Genomic DNA, 21,881 nt, shown 5'->3' on the forward strand with positions numbered 1-21,881 from the left:
CGTGGCGGCGTCGTGGGAATTTTAGCAGTAGCGCGTCTTAGAGTGTGCGCGCTACTGATAAACTTGTTTCAGCAGCGAGTTTTGGGAGAGCGCGCTACTGCTACATAGCAGCAGCGCCTGATTTTAAAGCGCGCTGCTGGTAAGATTCTATGTATAGGCTTTTCCCTAGTAGTGTCCCTCTAGATGGGATCTGGAGGGGGTCGGCCCCCTCTCCCCTTCCCCTATAAATAGTGGAGGTTTTGGGGCTGCCAAGAATATGAGTTTTCATCTCTCCTGGCGCAGCCCTACCCCTCTCCCTCCTCGTCTCTCGCAGTGCTTGGTGAAGCCCTGCTGGAGTGCCACGCTCCTCCATCACCACCACGCCGTTGTGCTGCTGCTGGACGGAAGAGTCTTCCTCAACCTCTCCCTCTCTCCTTGCTGGATCAAGGCATGGGAGACGTCACCGGGCTGCACGTGTGTTGAACGCGGAGGCACCGTTCTTCGGTGCTTAGATCGGATTCGGCCGCGATCTGAATCGCTTCGTGAACGACTCCTCCGACCGCGTTCTTATAACGCTTCCGCATCGCGATCTTCAAGGGTATGAAGATGCACTCCCCTCTCTCTCGTTGCTAGTATCTCCATAGATTGATCTTGGTGATGCGTAGAAAATTTTGGATTTCTGCTACGTTCCCCAACATTTAAAGAAGGGGGTCAACACATATATATATGAATGAAACTCAACACAATTGATGGTAATAAAATAAAATTGTGAATATTTTTGTGTACGTACTTCATATTGTTTTTCATAGTAGCCCCGCTTAGAGGCCGTCGCGTTGTAGATGAACTCGCAAATGTAGTATCCACAAAAATCATTCTCGGTTTCCTGTCACAAGCACTTTACGAGAAATAGAGTTCAATCAAACTGATAATCAAACATACTAAATGGTATTGATGAAACTAGCTAGAATCAATGGAAGGTGCGCGAAACTAGCTTGTAGTACTTACTTTCGGGTGTGTAAATCGCAGCTCCGTTGGCAGTCCTAGAACAATTGTTGTGAACTCTTTCCAAACCCTGCCAGACAAAGACAATAATGACTTGATATCAGGAAATGAACAAAGTTACCGATATGGTGCGATAATGATCGATTGAACTTACTACTGGAGCATTTCAGTCATGTCCCCCTACTCCTGGGGAGTCGTCTCGAGTCTAAGACAGTCACTACTCCCCAGTCAAGCTTAGTCTCTAGCAGAATAAAGTGAAATCTGCGCACGCATGCATAACTCATCAATTACATTACTATAATCTCGAGTAAGGGAAACCAAATATGCACAAGACAGTAACACAAGGAAAGAGTATTTTCTCTTTGTTTTGATTTACACGCAATGATTGTAGCAAGTTGTCCTCGGTATCTGTGACTCTGTTTTTAACCGTCCATTTATGTATGATATTTGGGTTAATGAATCCGATGTCATAGATTTGTGTTTTTCTGCATTCGACAATCTTCAACCTGCATAATATAGTGAGGATAATTATATATACATGCAACAAAAGAGCTGAACAAATTACATAAGTAATACTTATAGACAGCTGCAAGTCATGAGTTGTTTGTCGAGGGCCATTTGATTGTATAACTAGAATAACTCCACAAATTCAACAGGCAACATCTCAGTTTCAAAGAGGTCATGCTCCTTTTTAATTCTCAGCATGAAACATTCTTTCCAGACTCGCTGCAGGTTTTAATCAAAAAATTGGTTTATTTTCGCTAGCACGTTGCATTGTACTCCGTACATGTTCTTCAGAGCGAAGCCATTCGAGCACTAGACATGTCCTTCTTTCAGGCCCAGGGAAGATCTACAAGAAGAAGAAGAGATATGGTATCCGTCTCCTGCAAATCGATTGCAAATTTGCAATGACGACATTGTTCACTGTGTTGCACAACTCATGCACATCCCGAGTAAAAATGGACATCACTAATTTGATATGCACTCACTCCTACTATTTATTACTTACATAATGTACACCATACGAACGCCAATCACACCACCTGTGTCTTGCTGTACACTCTGATCACTAGCTCAAGCTAAAAACCTATAAACTAAAGAAATCTAGTTCACCCAAAACAACAAAACCCTATTCTAACGGTCAATGTACATACTCCGGACTAACAAAATTTCACTTCAGACACATCTACACTATGCCGGAACAAGTTTAGGGTCTAGAGCGTCACGACACCCGTTAGACCGACGAATACAGGGGACAAAATACAGCAGTGCCATGCCGTTCAGATTCTGCCATTCTTGCGTCTGGGTACACTACATTGTCCAGAATCTGTCCGGGTCAGGGCTAAACAAGGAATGATCCTGGATCTCCAGATTTGCTATGTGCCAGTTGACCAGTCTGGCTTGAAGCGACTTGACAACAAACAAGACGACTGGCATTATCCACCATCCATCATCATCCCTACCCTTGAAGCTGCAGATGCGCCAAAGAACAAACAGATCAGCATATGACATATGGTATTTTTTTATTTCTTTTGTCTCATCTAATTTGTAATTAAGTCACTCCGAAACACAATACTTACGAAGCCTTTTATCCCAAACAAGTTCGGGTAGGCTAGATATGAAACCCTTTCACGAGGACTTCCCAGGAGGTCACCCATCCTAGTACTACTCTTGCCCAAATGGGTTTCATACCCAAAAGACTGGCTAGTTTTTACGTTGGCTCGCCAAGCCTATCACAACCCTTAGATATGAAACCCTTTCACGAGGACTTCCTAGGAGGTCACCCATCCTAGTACTATTCTCGCTCAAATGGGTTTCATACCTATGGGACTGGCTAGTTTTTACGTTGGCTCGCCAAGCCTATCACAACCCTCCTCCTTTACCCGGGCTTGGGACCGGCTATGCCTAGAAGACATAGGTAAGTAATTGTCTGGATTCTCAATGATGCACATATGGAATCTAACCTTTTGGCGTTTGATGCATGAACTGAAGACACTGTCAAAGAAGATAGCCCAGAGTACATAGCACCATAGACGATTGCTACAATCTGCAAGGAAATAAGATTCATAAGTCTCCGAGCCTGTTACATTATGCGGTATATAGATATTAAACTGTTGTGATGCATTTCAAACTGATAGCAATAGAACTAACAGATACAGTCTCTACTTGTACAAGCCACATATAAAAGAGCTCAAGGATAAATCACTGTAAACAAGACTTACAATGTTTATAACAGAAGTAGTATTCCAAAGTGTAAAAATACGGGTGACAGAAGATCTTTTTGGTCCTCGGCTGAAAAGTGCATTGAGGCCAGCAAGAAAAGGGGAAAGCAAAGCAAGGGGTGGAATAAGCAGTACAGCGAGGAAAGCTCCAACAGATATCCAGTAGTATTGTACAAGCATAAGCAAGGTGATGGTAAAATCACCCACAAGTACAACACAGATAAGCAACTGCAATGTTTCCTGAAATGCCAAAGGAAGGTCGCGGTTAAGGTAAATAGGTAACTGTCATGTACAGCATGAGCATTTGTGTGTTTATAGAAAGGGTCTAGTGGTTGCTTACCGCATAGCCAATAGGCCTGCAATTTTGCAAGAGCAACGACAGAGGGAATAGATAGTCTCTTTTGTAGTCCAGTGACTTCAGTGTCTCTTCGTTTATGACCCCACCAGTCACTCCGCCTGTCAACCGCTTTCTGGAAACACCGTAGCTTGTGCAAGGCTGATCCTGAACTGCCTGCTTGGAACCCAGTAGTGGAACTGCAAAATTCTTCCTGTAGAATTAAAAAACAGAGCAGTCATTTCACACAGCATGAGAAATGTTTTTTGTAAGACATGCTATTGTAGTTGGCCTTTCTTTTCATACCTTGAGCGATCACCAAAATCTGGGGCATGCTCGTGATGGTGGTGACTCTTGTAGAAGTTTTCATTCACTGCTACAACAATACCTAGCTGGTAATAACCAGAAGCAGTGGCCTGAAACCACCCTAGCTCTACTCGAACACCATGTCGCTCAAGTTGGGGATTCCCATGACTCTTAATCCAAGAAACAACCGGGCCCAGAGTTGACCGGATGCTGCGTTGCTTTACTGTCCTCAACTGAGTATTCAAGCCAGCTACTAATCTGTTCCAGATCGCAGTAGACACATACTGGGAAAATGAAACAGAGTCACCGGGAGTGATTGAACACAAGAAATGCATTTTGTAGCATATATAAGAAGAAGAAAATAAGCAGCAGAGGCCTCAAAAACACTAGAATATGATATCAAAACCAAACACAGCCAATAGGGATTTTTATACCATTTGCCTCAAAGTTGTTGCACGCCTATGACAATTTGCACAAGTTGAGGCATATCAAATGGGGCAAGTTACAAAGGCACACTAACCTCAGGGCAAACGATAAAAATTACGTACCAATAAATAATGCATTACTTTGGCAGACAAACATATCCTGAGCAAGACTGGAAATTTTTCACTTCGACCATGTGAGACAAAGTGGCTACTGGCTAATCCTCATGTAGTAGTAATATAATTGGGAACATGGAGCATATCTATAGATATAAAAAAAAGTAATGTCATTGGCATCACTTGTTCAATATGAAGTTGTCTAATGTTCACCTGGCCAAGAAGATTTGACAGTAATGTATCACTGTGCAGGTGGTATGGGGACATATAGCTCCCCTCACCGCCAAAAATTAAACACATTGGAAACCTCTTCTGGATTGTGGCCGCTACATCAAGTCGTTTCTCATCACCTCCCAGAAAGAAATCAATGTAAGCGACCATCAAGTCTGGAGTTGAACCAACCTGTTAAGTTCAAACAATTACATGTTAGACTGATATGTCAGCAACGAAAATAACACACCAAATTTCCCTCCATTCCTAACAAACAGCTATTCATGGTTCACAGAGCTAAGAAAGAGTATAATTCAGATCAAGTGAAACTCAGCTGAATAATATCTCTGAGAACCTATTCCAGGTATATTTGGTGAGTTTGGGTACAAATTTAGATACATGGCTAGTACACCATTCAACTGAAACCCAGTTGAACTGATTTTAAAAACATTGACACAACTACTACTGGTTCTAATACCAAATGACGTGACTAAATTATGATTACTGACCTTCAGCCCTTTATATAGAGCCCGTGATCTGCAAGAGCGAAGACATGAATGGTCGTACTCAGATTTAACGTATTCTTGAAGACGATGGATTTTCTTTCTTCTGCGCCATTGCTTCCAAGACCAGGCACAAGGATATGCAAGTACTGCAAGTATACTATGCACAGAACCTTCCCACCACTCAAAGGCTGCTACCAAGTTTATCTCATCGATAAAACGATTAAAAGCATCTTCATACCCCGGTGCATGTAGCTCCCGCTTGCGCAGGGTCCAGGGAAAAAATAACAGAATTGTCACCTACAGTCAGAAGATACATATATATCAAAGATGGAAACAGTAAACGTTGTTCTTTCACGGATGGGCCATTAAATTGATACCCATATGTCATTCAGATCAATCAAGATAATAGTCGCTCCTGCTTCGAACATGATAATCGAACTGTTTTCAGCAAATTCCATAGTTCAAGGTAGGCCTTAAAGGGTTTTGGATCTCGATTTTTAGCATAAAAGTTTTATACTTGGTCACTTTTTTTGCTCCAGCTCAGTTGGTTTCATCAACAATATAATTGCTGTGTACCTGTGAATCAAGAACCACTACAGCAAGGATGGCTGTATGAGAACATCCAAGCTACAACTTCTAAGAAGAAGAAAAAAAGAAAAGACAATAAGAAGAAGGATTTCACAAATGGGTAAATCAACAGAACAGTGCAACAATTTATATAGGTTAGTGGCGCGTATAACAATGTGAACATTAGTGACATGTAGAACAATTCACATCTGAAGTTATATATTTGCAGTGCAACTTATAGTAACTTTTGTGAATTATATTGCTTTGTGGTGAATGAACGCGAATGAATCAGTGATCATGTAACGTCATAGATTCATAAGATGAAAAGCCTTACACAATGCCAATTATAGATTCAGGGGGCGAGTAAGGAAGATGCCACGGTTCTCGGAATGTATTAGGTCCCATGAAGTACATTCTGTGCACATGGCTTTGTGTTTCTTCTGCCCTGCTGGCCCCAGGTACCTATTTATAAGAAAATACACAATAAGCAAGATTTCTCAACAAACTGTACTACAAGTGTCCCTATACTTTATCATATTTAAGAGCTAATTATCCTTTGATGAGGTGGAAAGCTTTTGACAAGGCATGTTTAGATAAATAGAAGTAGTGGGGATCAACTAATAAAGGAAAACTTTTTTCCATAAATGTTGAGGTGGGCCTTTGATGAGGTGGCATGTCTGGTGAAATGGCATGTGTGCATGTTAAGATAAATAGGAGTGGCGATCAACTACTTAGGTATATAGGATTGGCTCAATGATCAGATCTAGGTGATTTTGCAGTTGCTCTAACTACATCTAAAGACCATGTAGCATAAAATGAACTATACCTCAGCCAATGAAAGCAAAAAAGGCGAAGAAGCATAGGCATCATTGTGGATTGCACTTGTAGCCCGATACGTCACTTCACTCTCACCAATTTTAACTCTTACGGCACTTAAGATGAGTGCCAAAAGAATAATTGCAAAGAATAGGAAAACTGCAAAAGACCAAGGACCCCCAAAAGTATATATAACTTCCTCAAGTGGTGTGTAACAATTTGGCATCTTGTACTTAGCAGATATGCACTTATACGGGCAGGATGGCTGGGTAACACCACCTAGCAAGTCAAAGTTAATGCTTAGTTTCTTCCATGCAAAGTCAAGACGTTTGAACATAAACAAGACAAGATAATGCAAGTCTGATGACCTACCTCTTACATATATGAAGTCAGCACGGTTTGGAAGAGCATTCAAAGAACAAGGGGTGCAGAGAGATGAGTTGGACCCAGCAACATTTTTATATGTTCCAACTGGGCATTCCTGGAAAGAGTTGTATAGTCAGTAAATGGTTTCAAAGGAACTAACAGAAAGTCATCTGCTAGTTAGAGAACATAATTAATGCATAAAAAAGCAACTACACCCCTCCAACACCAAGAAGTATTCTTTTACAATTTGTGGTGTCCGATGCAAGACTTTGGCTAATATTTTCTTATTTTGGAAATACTTAGCAAGATAAATCCAATGCCATTATTTTAATGTTTTCAATCTATGTAGTTTTACTTATATTAATAGTCAAAAAATAAAAATTATTAACCACATGGATCCCTACGTCACCAATATTAGAGACGAGACGCAGAAATAACTTGGTTTCACAGTATTCATCATGTCAAAAATAGTCCAGAACATTTTATCAAGGGCAGACAAAAATCTAAGACTTTGATCCTTCAAAGTCCAGTATATAGCATGTGTAACAGTGCAAGTGAGAGTGATCTGGCTACTCAGTAGCTCGTATCATAATGTGCTAAACAGGGAGATAACCAAGCATATGTCCAATTGTTTTTCTAACATGCCCCGTAAACAATTGATTATGGATCGTTTTAATTATGCACAATGAACAGTTGACAATTTACTGCTGCTAAAGATATCAAACAATGGCATAGAAGCATCTATCCCCTACTATCTTCCTGGACAAAGGGAAAGAACAAATTTGGTGACCCGAACTGATTCTTACGACCAGCACTGGGACTAGAAACAAATGCCTGCCCCACGAAAGTTCGACGACAGATGGGCTTGAAATCAGCAGTTGGCGAACCACACACATTGCGCTCTTTTGCTTGCCGCAGCTGAAATGTGATTTGGACAGGTCAGCTGCAACTGCTGATTCTGTCATGGGCAGAGCAACCTCATTCCAAGGGGCTGATTCACAATGGTAGTGGATCTGCGAGATGCAGAGCCTTGCAGGTTGATTTGCAGAAAGGTTCCCATAATTTTAGTGTCTGGGTCAATTTGGCGCAAAAGAAACAGAAACTTCTTCGAGGATGTGCAACAGCAACGAGTGGGTAGAAAATAATGGCAAGTGTAGGGGTGTTTTCTTTCAAGTTTGAACCACCGTGAGAGATAGACTTAGCCAGGAAGAAGATGGTCTAGAAGTAGCGGCTAAAACAGTTTGATTGATGGTGATCCTCCTCAGCTGGCCAGTTCAGCGGGAGAGGAGTAGTCGTGTCTTCCAGGGCGAGTGCCATGATCTAGCGGCAGAGGTGATGAGCATCAAGACGGAGTATGTGGTGAAGGTTCTTTTGAGAAAGTTCCCTCTCTTTCAGCGACTTCGACTTAGCCTATTAGCCCTCCGTTCATCCATTGTCACTAACAACCTTACCTTTTCCCTAACAAAAAGATGTGCAAAGCTTCTACGGCTCTCTAAAAAGAAGTACGAACCATAAATAGGCTTAGTTTTGTACTGCATCCTGGGGCCAAAATGTTCTGTCCACCCTAGCCTCATCCCTCTTTTTTTTCTGTCCCCTTTGATGTAAATATTCTGGATGTTACTCCTTAATGAAAATGGATGCAGAGATTTTGCATATACAAGAAAAGGAACAGGTAAAAGAAATTAATATGTATTAAGATGAATACTGTATATTGTTTGTGTTACTAATAACAGAAAACATGCTATCTGGATGAACAAAGACATGTCAAGTTTAGTGCTCATACCGTACAAAATGTTCCATATAGTCCCACAGGGCACTCCTTTCCTGTTATTGTTCCATCTTCTCCAAAATGCCCATCATCATTACCGGAACCTCCACTACACAAAAGAACAGCTATTGGAAATTAGCACAAGAATATATTCATTCACTAAAACTTCTCTTTGCTCATGGCAGTGCACAAATGAAGTTCCATCCCAAAACAAAATACTATGGAGCTCTCCCATGTAGGTCAACACAGATAGTAGCCATTGCATTTCATGATGAAAACATACATCTCAGGAGAAAAATAAAACAACAAGCATGCCTAGGAAATTTAGAGTACATCGCACCACAAGTATTAAAAAAATGCCTTTAAAGTAATAAATTGCACCACAGATACCTGATCCAATAACAAAGTAACAATTAGGCTGGGTGTTGGACCCGCCTAGACAGTGCTATGAGGACAATGGCACCAACTAAGCGGCAATGTTGAGCTTGACGTGGCAGGCAAAAGGCAGTGACTCATAGGTCTGCTACTCTGGCCTAGATCTGCAGCAGTAACTTCAGAGCAGAACAGGGATAACATGGCATCCTAGGGCTTCGCTGCTTCAGCACGGCCTCCATCACCATCAGTCTCCACCGGGCTACTCCTATCGTGAGTTCACAGGCCACCACTGCTGATCTCTTCACTGGTTTCTTCCTATCAACCAGCTAGATCGAGTGATCATGACCATAGAGGAGTGGAGGGAGACAGAAGCATGCTTTGGTATGTGACGTCAATGGTGGGGAGAAGCTGAAGAAGCAGCAGCAGTAGAAGTTGACACTTGACAGCAGCACGCAACAAACATACTGCTTCTGGTTAGCTTCTCCTTGCCTACCTAACTTCTCTGTTGGTTTACATCCATATCTGTTTTGTTTGTGTTCCAGATAATGTAGTAGCAAGCAGACAGTGCCACTTTCAATAGTGTTGACTTCATTAATTAGTGACTTAAAACACGAGACAGGAAAACAGAGGAAGCAGCAGATAAGAAACTTCTGAAAATCAGGATGATTTACAGAAAACACCATCAAACAACTTAAGTTCCAATGTTGTACCCTCCGGTAAGCTAACACTTTGTTGACTGTCCTAATTCCTAAGATCCCGTCCAAACTAACAAGCGAGTCCATTGTGGATTCTGCTTGAACACTGAGGTTGCAACAGAACACCAATAATCACATGTAACCGCAACAGAACTCCCATAAGCATTTTCTGAAAAAAATTGCAGTAATGAAATTGGGTATTTCAACACTTATGCAAGCATATGATCTCTTTCTGTATGATCCCTTTCTGATATGTAGGTGTCACTATGAAGGAATTTATTGTATCAGGTATACTGGTTAAAAGAAAATCATTTGGAAGGCTCATAGCAAACAATAAATAGCATGATCATGTCTCATGACTTTAGAGAGACAAGTATATACAAAAGCAAGCAACCTCCTTTATAATTATCATTGGTATTTGCACGATTACATACCTTGATGCTACTGTACCATTGATTGAAGCAATCTGAACAAATTCGTCTCCAGTAGCAATATTTGACCAGTGGAAGTGTATTCTGCCACCGCCACCACCACCTCCACCATGTATGCCTCCTTTGCCCCCAGATGCTGACAGTGAAGAATTTTTCTCTACCAGAAGCCCTTGAAGGAAAAAAAGAATTGTTCCTCCAGAACCACCACCAATGCCACCTTTGAAGGACCCACTGGAATTTCCAGTTGTGTCTCTATTGTTTTCACCATTAGAGCTCACAGAACCATAAATTAACAATCTTGCAAGTGGCCATTTCATCGACCCAATGACTGCATCAGGAAATTGAACAGAATTTAAGAGAAAAGTGGTACCAAAAGCTTTGCAAGGTAAATGTACTTATTTCCAGAAGAAAACCGAAAATAAAAGGTAGTTAAGTAAGAGTGCATGTAGTAGAATATGCTCTCATTGTGCAGGCAAGCACAGAATAAGGAAAAGGAAAATATGCTCACAGCAAGCTTGAAGGAAAATATATTCAGCACGGTAAACCCCCACTGTGGATAAAGATTCACAACACAAGATCACACAAAATAGTGCATACCTATTAATCCCCCACCAGCATTGCTATCGCCTGACTCAAGAGAACCACTACCACTTCCTAGCTCACATGGAAGATAAGCACTGCCATATTTTTGACCTCCTTCACTTGTCATGCCGTTGTAAATCCCTATACCACCCTGGCCTCCATGACCAGCCCCACCACCAGCTCCATACTTAAGAAATGTTCCTCTACCAATGCCTGCTTTGCAACCTATAAAAAGATCCAGATTGCTGAGTGAACAGAGTTACCACACTGATAGGAAAGGTTCCAGTTCTTTTACTGATCACAACACAAAAACAATGAATCACCTAACTCTGAGGCACTTATTGCGCCACCATCCGTAATAGTCACAGTTCTTGCTCGATGAATATGAATTATACTCCCCCTGACTATGCCACCGACAGTTATGTCTTCAACACGGCAAATCTGCAAAATGTGAATTTCTTATGAAAAAGCTAGAACAGAACACGTACTCCGAACTGCAATATAGCCAGATCCAATTTAAACAAAACAAAACGCACATGCAACTATGAGAAAAATATGAACTTGATGTTATTTCTATTGGCAAGAGGGAGTATTATTGTTTTGTGATACCATGAAGGTGTATCATTCACCACCCTCACCACGTTAGTAGCAAGAGGTGGTTCGTTTTTCTATCCATTTGATATATTAGTTGTCCTGTATAACCCATGAAATCATTCGGGTTCGCTGATCCCCATGTTTTGCATTCCATCAGTAGAGGGAGTGTTGAATAAAAAAATATCAGAAAATGCAAGATGAAGAAAATCATCTCTCTGCTGAATCAGGTATCAAAATTTACATGGTATACGACACATTTCAACAGGCAAGTAAGTTAGCGAAAACATCTTGTGAAATAATTATACAAAGGCACAAATGTAACTAAAAGTTCAGCCATCATGCTTCCTTGCCAAAAAGTTCTTATGGAAGATCTACAAGCTAATGAAAATTATGAGCTTCCCTCACAAGAGAATGGCGCAGCAAACAATCCTTACTTGTAGTGTAAATGACAAGGAGCTGTTCACATGGCAATCATCAGGGGGTGCGATTAACTCACTAGGGCATGTTTTACTTTCACAGACCGAAAGTGCATCCCTGATATACACAAATGTCAATCCACAGGATTGGTTAGAAGCAACTAAAGACCATTAATTTAGACTGAAATAGCAGAACTTACAAGCTGCTTCGAACATCCTCATCTAGTGGAGCCTGGACAACGGAACCAGGACCAACCTGCGCATACATCAAGAGAAGTTGTAGTCACAAAAGTTATAACTACATGGGACAAATTTTATCTCCAGGATGGCTAATTGCGCAAAAAGTGGATAGGTAATGCATATATTACGATCTTACTTCAATGTTGTAAAACAGAGACAGAAACAGTTGGCGTGCTTTGATTCCATCTCCAGGACCACTCAAATTAAGAAGTCCTTGTCCATAAACTCCCAAAGCAGCATTGGAAGATATCACTGACCCATGCTGTTAGAACAGAGAAAACTGAATTTCCACTACTAAGAAAAGAACATTTTGGCAGTAAGGCTTTCAAACAAACATACCTTGAGTACGACAAGGTTTCTTGCCTCAAGCATGGATGCAAGAACAACATCCTTACCCCCACCATCTATCTGAATCTTCGAATCCCACATCAAGAGCACCTTCACATACATTCTGAAAGCACCATACACCTTCAATAACAGGAGTAAGTTAGGACTGCATAACCTGCTCAGGAATGATTATAATGAAGTAACCACACAGTATATTTGGTACATCAGATGTGTCTTCCTGTTGGATCTTTGCAATTACAAGGGAGACACACGCGCACACACATGAGCCCATCCTCTAATCGCATGCTAGAATGACGGAAACCAGACATAATTCGGTGAATTTCACTAAATCCTACTGTACACACCTACACGTATGTGTAAAAACGTGAGCAGCAGGATTTGAGCCCTGTCGGGCGGAGCTGTTGCCCCCACGACTCCACCACCCCACCAAGAGGTGGTTCTCATCTTCCTTCTAAATATAATCCTACTATAGCAAGCAATGCTTCAATGCCTGCAAGTGTTGGACACATGACAGTTCCTCGATGCTTCTCCAGCATGGGTGAGGGACATGGAAAGTATCAGAGAATCCCTCTGGTGTATCGGAGCCATGTCAGGTCACGTGTTGGGATATTGTTATTCTCCTCTGACAGGGCAAGGTCTCAAGTTTGGAGCAAAAATATCTTGTAGTTGAGCAACTGACAGTCTAGGCAGTACACGAAGAGCAATATCAACTCAGCTGAACGGAAGAATGGAACTTGCACAAAACTCTAAAGCGGGTCAGAACATAGTCGACTCAGCAGGCTAGAATGGATTTTCAAGAAGCGTAATCATATCAAATTAATACTAGACATATTTACTGCATGCAGCATGGTGCAGTTCGATTGGTGAAATTTAGGATATCAAATTGTGTCACAGGGCACTGAAATTTACAGACGTAAAAGCATCCCCATCCACATACACATGCGCTTGCACCAAGAATATATAGTATGCAATTTAGTTTGTTATAATTCTCACAAACCAGTTGGATCTCTCAACATCCACACCTTTAATAGCTTTCCACACAAGAAATTGATGCACCGGCCAAGGAACTCTCCGATGATCAGCCCCTTGCTCAAGCGATTGTAAATTTCGTCAAATAATTGTTTTTTAAGAAATGCTCGTCCACTATTGCATTGGAGGCCTTAACTTCTATAATCGCAGTAAGACTTCTTTAAAACAATTAATTTAGATCATCAACCCCTCCTTTACCTCGGTGCTTAAGGAAAACTCTCCATCACTGTGAAACCTATGACACCTTCAGCATGCAAATCATAATTCACTATAGAAGAATTGATCAATTTACTATGTGATGCATATATGTATACAACAAGGCATACCTTTATAACAGAGTCACTCATTAGAAGCTCCTCTGCAACCAGTTCAAACTCTGAAATTGGATTTTCAGACAACCCAAAGCAAATGCTACCCCCAGTAAGTAGCCTTATTTGCCCTGTCACCTGAACAAGTAGAAAATAGGAGCAAATAAAAACAGCGAATTTAATAATGGGAATGCAGATAGGAATAGGAAAGGTGCCAAATAATAACAATCAGTAGGTAAAGAGGAAGCAATGCGCAAAGAATATAAAGGGCATGGAAACCCATCCAAACAGATTTAGAAAGGAGCTCCATCATTAAAAAAAACATGCCTCATATGCATAGACTTCGTTGCTCGCTCAGGTCTAGAAATAATATATTCGAATATAAATCATTTAGTAGCCTATGTAAACAGAAAAGTTGTGATCAACAACTAAATTAAACAATTTAGCCACAACGAAGAAAAAGAAAGATAATGAATAGGGAAAAAATCATAGTAGAGTGACAACTGCAGGAATCAATGGTTACAAACAGTTTGTGCTGACACTCTATGGCATGTGCCTTGTCTCCTCCCAGGCTCCCATAACGAGCACCGCCAAACTTTTTTACCTCTATAGGAACCCATGGCACAGCAGTACCATTGCAAAGAGCTAGCTCAGATAAGAAGTTGTCTGGGTCCTGGATTTTTAATTGATCTGAAGGGGTAGTAAATAGAGAGTGTTTACGCTGTGTTGGTAGGCTTTGCGTCTATTCCGTATAAGACAGAATATGGCACCCGGCAGCCAGGCTAGCCAAGTCAAGCTAACAAGAGCCCGAGACACTTTACCCTTGACCAATGCTGCGATTGCAAGGCACGGGTACTGGGCGGGCACCGCAGCGAGGAACCCTAGTGGCAAGCTGGCACCATGGTGGAAAAGCTCCTATAACACAAAACCTCTACATTTAACATCTGTCTGGCCCCTCTGATGGTTAAATCCTGGCTCAACCCTGTGTGTGACTGAGAACATAGGAACACCACAAGCAAGTTGGTACTCAACAGCTCATCACTTTACAATCACATTAGCTTGTTGAGAACAAGATCATGTAAATTTGAGAAACTGGATGATAGCCCAGTGGTGGAGTGAAGTGGTGTCTCCTTGCCAACCTGAGTTTGACCCCTGTGGGGATCAAAGCCCATTGATTTATTTCACGGAGTGAATAAACCAGTGCTATCTTCTTAATGATGTGTGCAGATGCTACACCCCAAGTGTCATTATTAACATCAACTAAAATTTTGTTGTGACAATATTGACAATTAGATTAGTGTAGGTCTTATTACTGAACCTCCTTAAATGGGGAAAATACATTTACAAAAAGAATTGTATATTAGTGCGGTGTAGATGCAATACTGAGACAAGACACTTAAAGAAAATCGAGATACTAGTGCAGTTATACAGGTACAGTGTATACAATAATACATAACCTCAGAATTAGTTGTGCAAAGGTATACAAAATATTGTTTGATGAAGAGGCGTGATGTTAGTGGTAAGTCAGAGTATTCAAACCTGTACTCTGGACCACAGCAAGGGAACCAGAACTTTTGCATTGCTCTCGACAAGCACATTGGACCAAAGTTTAGTCACTGAGAAACCCAGCAATGGAGTTTCCGTATGCGTGGTGAAGTTTCCATTGCTGACCTTTAGAGTCTCCAATGATTTATCATATATTGTGCCTGCTGCACCAGCATTCTGGGGGCACCCAAAACTCTGTCCACCTGATGAATGTGAAAAAAGTTTATCATCAGAATACAACGAAAGGGGGAAGGATTGCATTACTGAAAAGTTATGAAGCAAAAAGGCGCATGTCCATACCAAAAACACATACATCAATATTCAACACTCAAGATGAATATGAAGAGACATAACAGTAACAATATAAACTGAGGCTCACAATTTCCATAGTTAGACCTATGCAGTGAATTTTGACAAGGTAGGGTATCTAGATTTTGATTATCATTATTTATTGAATGTCTAGATAAAATTGCAAGCAAAATAACGGCGGGCAAATTTAGTACATTCAGAGTTAATTATCTGTTCCCTTGCAGAAGAGGTACATGATTTCCAACATACACTTTTCTTGTCTCTTTGTAAAACGTTTTGTTTGTCTTAGTTTTACACTAAATCACCACAGACCAAAAAACATGTGCTAATGTGCATATATGGTAACATATAAACGGGCAATGTCCCCTGAGATTCTGATAGTCAATAGTTAATACTACATTGATATCTTGCTCTCAAGAACTTCATTATTGATATTTAGCAGTTGTTCCGTTAGGAGAAACCAGTGACTCATGAAAAAAGGTGTTTGCACACAAGAGCTGTACTTTATGCAAAACAAGGCCGCATAAGTTTAACATCATGAATATCATGGCTATTTTCTTAAGGTCATCACGCAATTGCCTCTAAACGTAGAAACACATCGCAACTCACAAGCAATGAAAAGGTCAAAGTTTTTTTTTTTGCACAGCAACTAAATCAACGGAGTGCAGTAATTGAGCCATATCTACATGATGTGCAACATGTGTGTCACACCCTTAATGCATTTGGTACAGTTACTAACTAGCCAGAGAACCAATACATGACACTAAACAGTATTAGTAATCAGTAAGAAATATCCGTTGCACTTTTAATTGAAATAGTTTGGCCGACTGTGCTCCCCTATGAGGAAATGCTAGTGGCAGGAGGGTTGCAAAACAGTTGCATAGAAACTAAGGCCAGAAAATACTCACCATGAGCTATAATTTCCAAATCTTGCTGAATGCTGTAAAATTTTAGGGATATCCTCCCACCACCTCCTCCGCCCCATCCATTACCACCGCCAGCACTTATTGTACCATTTCCATATCTAGAATGTTATACAATAAGGGAGTGTTGCATTTCACAGGTCAATTCAGAAAGCATAAAGTGCAAGTATGAGGTTTGCTACTTTACTTCAGTAATAATCCTATGAGAAAATGTTTATGGATCTTGCAGCAATTAATAAAGTAAATGTGTGCATCAGATAATATAGAAATAACTAATCAGGTGAGCCAGGATAATCAAATACCATGTCTACCAAATCAATTCGAAAGCCAAAGCAAGCATGTCTGCATTGCGCAACATTACTGGCATCTTTAGTAAGCAGAAGTGCATGTTCACATGGATGGAGATGAAAGGAGGTAAGGCAAGGAGCATGGAGGAAAGCAGAAGCAGCTACCATGGATAAAGTGACTGGATGCATGCTGATAGGAGCAGATGTGCAGAGTTGGCCATCATCAGAAGTGGTTACGGAGAATAATGAGATTCATATCAAAATTTGGATCAACAATGATCTAGGTCAGGTTTCAATGGGTTTTGCAAACATTTGAACCTGATGGTGGGCAGCTGAGACATTATGGGTCATAACAGGGCTATGTCTCGATTGTACCATTGGGGTCGCACTAGAGCATCATATCCAACAACACTTAGCCATATCATAACTCATGATATTTCTCAATATTTCAAACTTTAATAAATGGTCATTGTTAAAGGTTGTCTGCTTGAACAAGATAATGTGTGTATAGGGTAAGAGGAAGAAAGGCAGCACATGAGACAGCAAGTCACTGCTGATTTGCAACTCAAGCCAGCAACTGCACTCAAATTCTAGCGCCGCAGTACAACTAGACTAAGTCATAGATACTCTTGGTTCTTGTCTGCAATTCCTTGTTTTGACTGAAAATGTAATTTCAACATGATCCTGAATAATGCAGATTCACCCAGTGACATGGCAATTCATATTAAAAAATCCTTAACTAGAAAAAACATCATAATGTTCACATTATGAAGATATGTAGCCAGATCGTGCATTTATTTATCTACACAATCGTCCGGACTGGCTAATTACCATGGAATAGGACTCGGATGTTCTATCCAAGGATTTCACATTGCTATCATAAATCGTACTGAAAACAAGTAAAATGCCAAGAAATGGAGATCTTACAGCTTGAAAGCCTTGATCATAATGCTCCCACCAGACCCACCGCCCCCTTGGAGACTGCCCACGCCTCCTTCAGCAAGCACAACTCCATCAACCGTCAAAATGTCACTCGCCCTGAGCAAGACGCGGCCTCCGCCGTCCCCTCCAAGCCTCTCGTCAGCGGTCAAGCTCCCACCCTTGCTGCCGTAGCTCCACGGATTGTCCAGGAAGGCCCACGCGTACACGTCACCGCCCCAGTTGGTGTCGTTCGACACCTTGCACGACGCGCCGCGGCCGCCGTGGCCGCCGCCGGCGCCCTCGGGGCCGTGCGGCGTGCCGGAGGTCTGGGGCGGGGGCGCGCCGGCGAGGCCCGTGGTGTTGACGGCAGAGCCGCGGCCCAGCGAGACGTTGGCGGCGTGCAGGCCGACGGAGCCGGCGACGAGCTCGGCGCGCTCGCCGACCGCGATGGTCCCGGACACGTTGAACACGAGCCGGCAGCCGGGGACCCGGCAGGCGATGCTCACCCCGGCGCGTATCTCGACGCTGCCGCTCCCGTGCGCGCAGGCGTCGCGGGACAGGGCGGCGGTGCTGGAGGCGATGACGCAGACCGCGTCGAAGGACCCGGACCCGCCCAGCTCCTCGCAGGTCCGCGCGCTCGCCGCGCCGTCCCGGCACGGCAGGTCCGCCTCCGGGTCCTCCGCGCCGCCGCCCCCGACCCAGACGACCCCGTACGGGAGCCGCGCGAGGCTGTCCTCGCGCCGCAGCGCCAGCGCCGACGCGGAGGCGCGGTGGCTCCCGCTCCCGCCACCGCCCCCAATCAGACCGGCCGACGCGACGAGCAGCGCGGCCCAGCAGGCGAGGCGCGTCGCCGCGGCCGAGCGCTCCGGGCCGCAAATCATGGCTCAGCAGCGCATTCCGAGCGGGGAGAAGCGGTCCGAGCGAGCACCGGTGCGGGGCGGGCGGGCAGCGCCCCCGATTCGCGGCGGGTGGCGGCGGCGGCGGAAGACGGATCTCGGTGGAGCGAGAGCGGGAGGGATCTGCGAACCCTAGCGGCGCCGGCGCGCGCGCGGGGACGGGGAGGGGGCGGGGGGTGGCGACGGAGCGGAGCGTGCTGCTCGGCGAGGCGGGGGCGAGGAGAGGAGAGAGAAAGTAGAGAGGGAGTAGAGAGAGAGAGGGAGTGGAGCTCAGAGAGAGAGAGGGGGGGGGGGCGGAAGGTGGCCAGCTGGACTGCTGGAGTGGTTAGTCGAGGGGGGCGGCGTTATCAGTCCACGCGCAGTGACGGTTATTAACACCACGCCGTCGCTTTCACTCCTTCCCTTTAGAATTCTCAAAATAGACTCCATGGATTTCTATGAGATCCTATGAAAATTTCATAAACATTGGCCGATTATTCGTCGCACCGATTTATGCTCCATTTAAATGTTTTTCGGGGAGTCGCAAGTCGTCGTTCGTCGCCCGGTCGGTCGAGCAGAACAGCCGTTCAATCTCGCCCTCGCCCTTCCTCGGGGGGCAAGGATCCCTCGGCGCCCTTACCCTTCGTCGCCGGATAGAGGGGGTGTGTCGTCACTCGACGACGGATTCGACCCCGCTATTGCTGTTGTGGGGAGCGAGGATGGCTCGGCGATGGGGAAGCGCCATTGTGACACGCATGATCGCAAGGAGGTCGCGAGGTGATGGCCTTTTCGGTGGATACCGTTGGTTTAAGGAGGTGGCAAGATGTGCGCGTGTGATGCCGCAATGCGTAGGGCCTACCACCATCCAGCTAGCACCAACAACTACAAGTATATATGTGGCGGAAATATCAACACCCACAGGCTGGCAGGGGGAATTCCCCTTCTTTCATTTGAAGATACACATAAGGAAACTACGTATCCATATAGGTCGCAGGAACTACGCAGTGCACATAGACTTCCATTTTGATGGTATGGTGGCTCCATTTGACATTTTAGGAAAGACAGCATAGTGATCAAAATGCCGTCATATGCCTTGTGTGTTATTTGTCCTAGGATTTTGTTGTTCTCACGACCACATCGTGTGGTGTTGTACTCTTTGTCCTCTCTTGTTGTGCCCCCCCCTCCTCTTTGGCCTATTTGCTGTGTTACTTGCATGTAGATATACTCTCGCCATATCGATCTAGATCCTCTTGGGATGAGATGTTCCTATGCCTCATACTAACTCTTTCTTCGTTGATGCACTAGTAGAAAACGGAGCTATATTACCGGTTCGTAGGGGCACTAAAGTGTGGGTACTAAAGGTCCCCCCCCCCTCTTTAGTCCCGGTTCAGAACGAACCGGCACTAAAGGGTCACCACGTGGCACGAGGAGCGCCATGGTCTGGGGGACCTTTAGTCCCGGTTGGTAACACCAACCGGGACTAAAGGATTATTTTTATTTTTATTTTTTGAAACAAAAAAAATAGCCCACCTACTGGGCCGGCACGGCCTGCATACGACTAGAAATCCAACCTCTAGTTGGGCCAGGATGCAAGCCCGTATGGCCCAGTAGGGCCCACAGGGCAGAAGACTTGCAATAAGCCCACAAAGGCCTGCTTAGAGAGGAGCTCGACACGGTAGCCGCAATGGGGCTTATAAACCGGTGCGAGCTCCTCTCAACTAGCGAGGTGGGACTAAACATTGTGCACTGTGGGTGGCAGCGCACCCCTTTAATACCGGTTGGTGGCACGAGCCCGTACTAAAGGGAGGGGTCTTTAGTACCGGTTGGAGCCACCAACCCGTACTAAAGGCCACCACCTCTTTAGTACCGGTTCATGGCACGAACCGGTACTAAAGGTGAAGGAAATATGCCCTAGAGGCAATAATAAAGTTATTATTTATTTCCTTATTTCATGATAAATGTTTATTATTCATGCCAGAATTGTATTAACCGGAAACATAATACATGTGTGAATACATAGACAAACATAGTGTCACTAGTATGCCTCTACTTGACTAGCTCGTGAATCAAAGATGGTTAAGTTTCCTAGCCATGGACAAAAGAGTTGTCATTTGATTAACGGGATCACATCATTAGGAGAATGATGTGATTGACTTGACCCATTCCGTTAGCTTAGCACACGATCGTTTAGTATGTTGCTACTGCTTTCTTCATGACTTATACATGTTCCTGTGACTATGAGATTATGCAACTCCCGTTTACCAGAGGAACACTTTGTGTGCTACCAAACGTCACAACGTAACTGGGTGATTATAAAGGTGCTCTACAGGTGTCTCTGAAGGTACATGTTGGGTTGGCGTATTTCAAGATTAGGTTTTGTCACTCCGATTGTCGGAGAGGTATCTCTGGGCCCTCTCGGTAATACACATCACTTAAAGCCTTGCAAGCATTGCAATTAATGAGTTAGTTGTGGGATGATGTATTACGAAACGAGTAAAGAGACTTGCTGATAACGAGATTGAACTAGGTATAGGATACCGACGATCGAATCTCGGACAAGTAACATACCGATGACAAAGGGAACAACGTATGTTGTTATGCGGTTTGACCGATAAAGATCTTCGTAGAATATGTAGGAACCAATATGAACATCCAGGTTCCGCTATTGGTTATTGACCGAGAATAGTTCTAGGTCATGTCTACATAGTTCTCGAACCCGTAGGGTCCGCACGCTTAACGTTACGATGACAGTTTTATTATGAGTTTATAAGTTTTGATATACCGAAGGTTGTTCGGAGTACCGGATGTGATCACGGACATGACGAGGAGTCTCGAAATGGTCGAGACATAAAGATTGATATATTGGACGGATATATTTGGACACCGGAAAGGTTCCGGATGAGATTGGGACTATACTGGAGTTCCGGGAGGTTACCGGAACCCCCCGGTAAGTAGTATATGGGCCTTATTGGGCCTTAGTGGAAGGGAGGGAGAAGGAGCAAAGGAGGGGGAGCCCCCCCCCCAAGCCCAATCCGAATTGGGAAGGGGGCCGGCCCCCCCTTTCCTTCTTCCCTCCCCTCTCTTCCTTCCCTCTCCTACTCCTAATAGGAAAGGGGGGCCAAACCTACTTGGAGTAGGTTTGCCCCCCCTAGGGCGCGCCTCCCCTCTTGGCCGGCCCCCTCCTCCTCTCCCCCTTTATATACGGAGCAGGGGGGCACCCCATAGACACACAAGTTGATCTACGGATCGTTCCTTAGCCGTGTGCGGTGCCCCCCTCCACCATATTCCACCTCGGTCATATCGTCGCGGAGTTTAGGCGAAGCCCTCTGCCGGTAGAACATCATCATTGTCACCACGCCGTCGTGCTGACGGAACTCATCCCCGACGC

At 43.8% G+C, this 21,881-nt stretch overlaps 1 protein-coding gene across 1 annotated transcript; it reads right to left on the reverse strand.

Annotated features, from left to right (window-relative positions):
• Positions 1–1,935: 1,935 nt before the first annotated feature.
• LOC123043177 (uncharacterized) lies at positions 1,936–18,622 on the reverse strand. Its single transcript, XM_044465543.1, has 22 exons — positions 17,625–18,622; positions 16,396–16,511; positions 15,173–15,381; positions 13,652–13,771; positions 12,288–12,416; positions 12,085–12,210; positions 11,909–11,964; positions 11,727–11,826; positions 11,022–11,139; positions 10,714–10,923; positions 10,120–10,444; positions 8,631–8,724; positions 6,854–6,962; positions 6,492–6,760; positions 6,000–6,127; positions 5,102–5,336; positions 4,596–4,784; positions 3,844–4,127; positions 3,544–3,751; positions 3,204–3,443; positions 2,946–3,028; positions 1,936–2,452 (listed from the first exon to the last, which is right to left on the reverse strand). Exons 1-22 carry the CDS (start codon positions 18,497–18,499, stop codon positions 2,293–2,295), a joined length of 4,383 nt encoding a protein of 1,460 aa, XP_044321478.1. The 5' UTR covers positions 18,500–18,622; the 3' UTR covers positions 1,936–2,292.
• Between the last annotated feature and the right edge of the window lie 3,259 nt (positions 18,623–21,881).

Source organism: Triticum aestivum, chromosome 2B, assembly GCF_018294505.1.
Source record: "Triticum aestivum cultivar Chinese Spring chromosome 2B, IWGSC CS RefSeq v2.1, whole genome shotgun sequence".
NCBI lineage: Eukaryota > Viridiplantae > Streptophyta > Magnoliopsida > Poales > Poaceae > Triticum > Triticum aestivum.